This window comes from Cryptomeria japonica, unplaced genomic scaffold (genome assembly GCF_030272615.1).
Source record: "Cryptomeria japonica unplaced genomic scaffold, Sugi_1.0 HiC_scaffold_27, whole genome shotgun sequence".
In the NCBI taxonomy this organism is placed as follows: domain Eukaryota; kingdom Viridiplantae; phylum Streptophyta; class Pinopsida; order Cupressales; family Cupressaceae; genus Cryptomeria; species Cryptomeria japonica.
The window spans coordinates 301,604-308,187 of NW_026728849.1; the positions used below are offsets into that span (position 1 = coordinate 301,604).

Consider the following 6,584-nt stretch of genomic DNA (forward strand, 5'->3'; position numbering starts at 1 on the left):
TTGAAAGACAACCTCATCACCCTTCCAAAAAATAAACCATTGTTTGCTAGTTGTCCCTACCCCCATTGGTATGATGGATTGAAGTTCTCCTATTATCATTGTGTGTCTGGTCATGATAGTGATGATGTTATCGTATTTGACATGTCCAAGATGAAATTGACAATGGTGCAATCAAGGTGGATGCATGAAAAGACAAATCAAATAAGTATGCTGACAAAACCAATAGTGACATAGATCTTCACTGGTCCCTTCCCTCTGCACTTGGTGTATTTAATTTTTGTATTTGAGCCTTCTTCAAATGATGATCCATATGTGAACATGGTCACCATCACCCCCATTAGCACACATCCAGCCCACAAGGGGAAGTTATCTAATTTTTTATTGTCATTTACCACTTTGGATGCTCCGTATTGCAAAGAGCTTGCTCCCCTTTATATCCCTCCCAAGTTGAATGGTCAAACTATCACAGGTGTGATGGTTGACCGATCAAGCAAAGTCGACGTTATCACAGAGGAGACTCTCTCTGTGAATGGTTCGCATAGGCTAGCATATGATGATTGTTGCATAACCTTGAGGATGTATGATGGGTTCACTATCCGTCCCATGGGTAGTACCACCTTAATGGTCATCATAGGGCCTAAGGCAGTGTCCTCTGTGTTCATGATCATCTCTAAGTCGGACCTATTTTGAGTTACACTCTACATTCCTTGGCTGATTTCCATGGAGGCGCTCCCTTTAGTTGTCCACAAATATCTCAAGTTCCCTCATGAGGGCATGATGCATGTCATCCAAGACATTGGATATTGACCCTTGATTGCCTATGGGGATTTTTCATTGGACTACTTTTGGCCCACTCTGACGGGGCCAATGATTCCCCATGGTGATATAATGCACAATGATTACTATCAATATAAGATGGAGGAGTCAGGCCCTACATCTATGCAACCTAGTGTTTCGTTGCCACCTCCTGCATCGATCCCTCCTCCATCGATTCTGGTCCTCAAGCGGGTTCTGCCTCATGTCTCCTCATCTTCTAGGGCTGAGGCTAAGCCTACTCCGTCAAACAAATCTCCACATCTTCCTAGTACCTCAAAACCTCCATGATTGTTTCTCGTTCCTATGAATGTGTGTAGCATAGCAAAGGGAAGGGCGCCAATTTTGTTTAACTCTGCTACCCACCCTCCCTTCGAGATCTCGATCATGGCCGATACTCCTCAACCCTCTCATTATGAGAAAGGGAAGCACTCTTCTCCTATTTCTTCATCTCCACTTGCACCATTGTCATAGCCCACGACGGTACCCTTTTTTCCACTGATCGCTACTTCAGTGAAATAAGGGCAGGCACTTGTTGCTATGCATGTGGTGCCTCTCAAGGATGCACCTCTTGGTTCATCAGCTAGGCCTTCTCTCATACTTGAAACAATTATGGAAACCTCTCCAATGGAGCATGATGCTCTTGAATCCTCTCTGGCTTGGATTGGTGGTCGTCACCTCAATTGGAACTAGTGTGCACATGAGCATAAACACTTTTGATGAGCATGAGCTCAAGAGTGTGACACTGCCTTGAAGTTTGCTAATGTGGCCCCAACACACAATGTTGCCATTTCAAAGCCTATACCTGTAGTTTCTCCCATCTTTGCATCTATTTCAGTCTCACTCCCTACTGCTTTAGGGGATTTCAATCAACCTCCCCCTAATTGGGTGTAGGTCTTGATCACTCCTTCTCTAGAGCCTCCTCTTATCACTTCCTTGTTGAACGTGCCTCCCTTGTCCTCACCAATTAATATATTACAGATGCAGGTGGTTCCTAATATGGCTTTGTCTGCCCTACCTATTTTTCCACCAATCCAACATCTGAGTTCTCTTGGGATCCTTCAGCCTACTACAATTGATAGGAGGCCTAACACTCCTATCCCATGTAAGTACAAATTCAAACAAGGCCCTATCTTGAATTTAAAGTGACACAAGTCTTCATAGTTATGTTCCTTACCCCTTACTCTACTCGTCTCAATACCTTTTATTTTTATTGTCTATATATGCATGATCGAGAAGGCCCCGCCTTCTCTCGAGTATGTTACTGCCCCTCTTATAGACGATAGAAGTTATGTTCTTGTTTCATCTTCTCCAAGTGGGTCACCTGCTTCCTCCATGGAAGCCTTCATATTTTCCTCCTTAGGGAACATCCCGACCTTGTCTATGATCTTCACACGATCGTTCAACCTTGCCTCCTCCAAGTCTGTAGATGAAGATGTCATTGTTGCTTCGTCTGTTGCTCTCACTGTTGATGGGGTTCCTATTGTGACCCTTGCAATAGTCCCTCTCCGAGACCACCCCCCTTCTCGCTAGGATATTGATTGGGAGGATGAGGCTCTCCTCAATGACGATGATCTTTGACATTACAATCCCATCTTGAGCGCTAATTTTTAGGATATTTATCTTTCCTCTACATTTTTTTGCATGACTCTGTTCCCCCATGCTTTCTTTATTTTTTTGTTCCCTTCTGTATGACCCAAGTTACTTTGTAGGTACTTGGATACATGAGGTTGACTATCTTTATCCATTGTAGTCCACTGAAGGACCCGGGTTACTCTATAGGTACCTGGACACAGGGCATTTTCTATCTTACACATTCCTCTATTTGTCTATCTCCTTCTATTTTTCGTATCTTTCTTTTCGCCATTCGAGAATGATGCAAAGCATTGGGGGTATTCTTTTCTTTCTTCCATGTTGACCCAAATTTTTATTTAATATTTATCTTCATGTTCTCTTCTTTAGATCCAATAAATTTGGCACTATGATGATATACCCATCTCGGAGTGATCTACTATATATCCTTTTAACACTACTATGAGTTTTGATGGCAGACTATCGAATCCCCCTATCCTCTTGCATTGAATCCTTTGATGTTGTGGCTCTCTATATGCCACTAGTGGCATTCCATGGAAACATCTTGCTATTTTGATGTTCCACAAGTTCTCTTATCCTTAGAATGAGATGCCTTTCCATCCATATCATTCTAAGGGGTGGCCATCATATCTACATTTAATCTTTTGCCTCTTGCATTTGTTTCCTTTGCTAATTACTTTTTCATGTTTGCCTAGGTGGGGGCCAATACACTTGATGTTTTTCCAAGATCACCTTCATGGGGGCCAAACCATTCTTTATTTTTCTCTCTTGGTTTCCTTTGTAGGGACCTATATACTACTTACCAAATTTATTTGCCCTATCACATTTCTATCTAGCATGTCACTACCCATGCTTGAAAATTTATCTAATATCTACACTATCGTAGGGTTATCTAGCATGTTGTTATCCATGGTAAAAATAATCTCGCCCTATCGTATGGTTATCCATACTAACATCTCACACCCTATCGTATGGCGATCTAGCATAACACATCTTGCTACCCATCCTAACGTATCTTATACCAATGATGATTGCTTATCTTGTATCTTTCCATAACCAGGGGATTTCCTCCAATGAAAGGTTTGTTTCTATTATGTTATCTTATCCTTTCCTTTAGCTTACCATTCGATAGGCGATTTTGTAGCTAGTATGTTTGCAATGTACCAAGTATCAATATCTATTCAAAATGTTAGCATCATCTTCCTAGGGGCAACCTCATCTAAATTAAGAAAATTTTCCTCCATGTCGCGACTTTTCTTTCTCTATATCTTCCTCTACTTTAACTTTGCATCCCTCAAAAAAGGCATGGCCACTAAACTGGGGGAAAAATAGAATATCAAAAATCTTACCCCTTTGCGATTAATATGACAAATGGCATCTTCCCCCATGTCAGAGGAGGTCCGGCTTTTCTACCTTGTCCTTTTATCCACTCGGATATATCCTTGTCAACTCTCACCAAATTATTATGAATGTCGCCAACCTATCACCTTTGGGGACACAGTCGTGGAGCAGAGACATCTACGCGGTGCGCAAGCATCCCATGAATCTGATAGTCTACAGGTCGTTATTTGAGCATTACACCTCCCCCCGAAAGGAATCATAATTCCGAGCTATATGCACCCATCAACATCAGTTTCCTTTCAGGAGCTTTATCTATCAATTTCAGAGGCATTTGGGGGATTCACTTGGCAAGTTGATGATCTTTTGCAGGTTGAAGCTCTTGTAGTTTATCTTTGGACAACATTCTAAAAGCATTACCATTGTGTCAGCATTTCAAGCACTCTACGCCGACATTTCCAATAATCGTTTATGGAAGGAGAGTTTGCTTGATCCCTTTTCTTTCATTTTCTAGTATCTTTTACCAATCCGTTGGTGCATCTTTTCAATTACCTTTATCACTTGATTATTACCGTGGCTTCTTGGGTTGTTCGTGGAGGTGAAAACACCAAAACAAGGGTCTAACAAGTATGTAGACTCCAAAACATAACCCCCAACATTTTCGTTTCTTGCATGTGTGTAGGTACACCAACATGATGAGGAAATTACCTTGTGGGAGGCTTCATAGCGTGGATCTCTAGTTTGTCGATTTCCTTCCCTTTTCTCCTTCCATTTCATCTTGGTTGTATCGTATATCGCATTTACTAGCTAAGCTTGATTATTTAATGTATTTTTCTTGCATTATAATCACAGTTGGAAAATTTTGTACGAACTCTATACCTCGTTTGTATAGGATGAGAGCGCATCGTTTCTCTATAAATCTTGTTTAAATACTGTAATATACATTGAAATAATTATTTTATGCATTTGTTTAGGTTCTTGATTACTTTAAACATTTTTTTTCATTTCTCATATTTGTAGTGCCTACTTTGTACTTGTAATTATATTTTTAAACATACATTTTAAAATAAATTGTTTAACATTAAATATTACGTTGATCACCCATAATTATTTGGTGGTTAATATTGTAGGTTATAATTGTCTTGAAGCTTCTAAATAATGTGGCTGGAACAAGAAGATTGCAACTACCTTCATTTTATATACAAACAAACTATCCCTTAATATATTAGTATATATTTACTTTTCATGTAGGTTGAGCATGTCAGAGTGCTTTGAAATACACGCTTTGGCTAAATTCACATTCATTTCAAAGTAGGGATTAAATTTAATGGTGAAATCTGTTACTTGTACAAAGTTCCATTTAGTTTAGGGCCATCTAGATGAAATGACTTCATGCAATTTCATAATTATATTGAATAATAAATATTTATCCTCTTTTTTAATAATTAAAATTTATCTGTAACAATCGAAAGAAATGACAGTGAAAAAGGTTGTATGTTGAATAAAATCACGTTGTATGTTGTATGACCGTCTCTGCTACGCCATAAGACTTTGAATGCGTGATTTGAGTAAAAACTATAACTCACGACTCCCTCTATAAATGGGTTATTACATCGCATTGTATTCCATATCAATCTTCATTTACGAATCGATTATTCAGTGAGAACGTAAACGTTTCCTTTGCTTTTGATTCAGCAAAAGGCTCTCGATCTTCAATATGTCAAGTTTGATGGGCATGAAAATGAGCGCACTGCTTGTCGGTCTACTGTTTCTGTTTACTGTCCATGTCTCCGCTCGATATCACCCCCAAAATCCTGTGAAAAACAATAATGTGCTTATGAGTATGGAGCAATTAGATAACTGTGCAAACTGCAAGGGCAACGGTGAAGACTCAAGACCCTGCTGTTCGTCACCCTCGAATAAGGCTGTTTTCTCACAACAGCTAGATGACTGTCCGAATTGTGAAAGCAATGGTAGAGACCCAAGACCCTGCTGCCACCGCTCCAACAAGATTGCTGGCAAAACCAATAATGTTCTTGCAGGCATGGAGCAGTTAGCAGGCTGTGCGAACTGTGAGGGCAATGGTGAAGACCCAAGACCATGCTGTCACCACTCCAAACAAACTAGCAAAAAAGATAACCTGCTTACAGACATGGTAGAAAAAGAGCTAACTGACTGTGAAAAGTGCAAGGGTAACGGTGAAGACCCAAGACCCTGCTGTTCGTCACCCTCGAATAAGGCTGTTTTCTCACAACAGCTAGATGACTGTCCGAATTGTGAAAGCAATGGTGAGGACCCAAGACCCTGCTGCCACCCCTCCAACAAGGTTGCTGGCAAAACCAATAATGTTCTTGCAGGTATGGAGCAGTTAGCAGGCTGTGCGAACTGTGAGGGCAATGGTAAAGACCCCAGACCCTGCTGCCACGCCTCCAACAAGGCTATTTTCTCAGGATAGAACTGGGCGGATGGCTGGCTTGGATCTCAGTTAATATTCGTTTGCCTTTTCTAATCCATTGTCACTAGGCGTTCCACACAAATAAAACCTCTTACTTTCCACAAATGTTCAGCTTCTTCTGGAGCACCAATTGTGAATCAAAGTGCACTATCACATGTAATTTCACGTTGATAGGAAAGCTGGTTGATCAGCTAATTCCTGATGTCTTAAAGTTGAATTTTTTTAAAGTTTCAAATATATAAGAATGAGAAATTTAGAGAAGATTGTTAATGTTGCATGATAGAAATGATCAAATACATATCAAAAATCATAATCAAATGCATAAGAATGATAAACATAGAATTGGATGATTATAAAACAATGTGTGTCTATGTGAATAAGGTGG

At 40.1% G+C, this 6,584-nt stretch overlaps 1 protein-coding gene across 1 annotated transcript; it reads left to right on the forward strand.

The window, feature by feature from the left end:
- The first annotated feature begins 5,485 nt into the window (after positions 1–5,485).
- Positions 5,486–6,199, forward strand: LOC131861581 (uncharacterized). The gene has a single exon (XM_059214931.1). It carries the CDS (start codon positions 5,486–5,488, stop codon positions 6,197–6,199), a length of 714 nt encoding a protein of 237 aa, XP_059070914.1.
- The last annotated feature ends 385 nt before the right edge of the window (positions 6,200–6,584 follow it).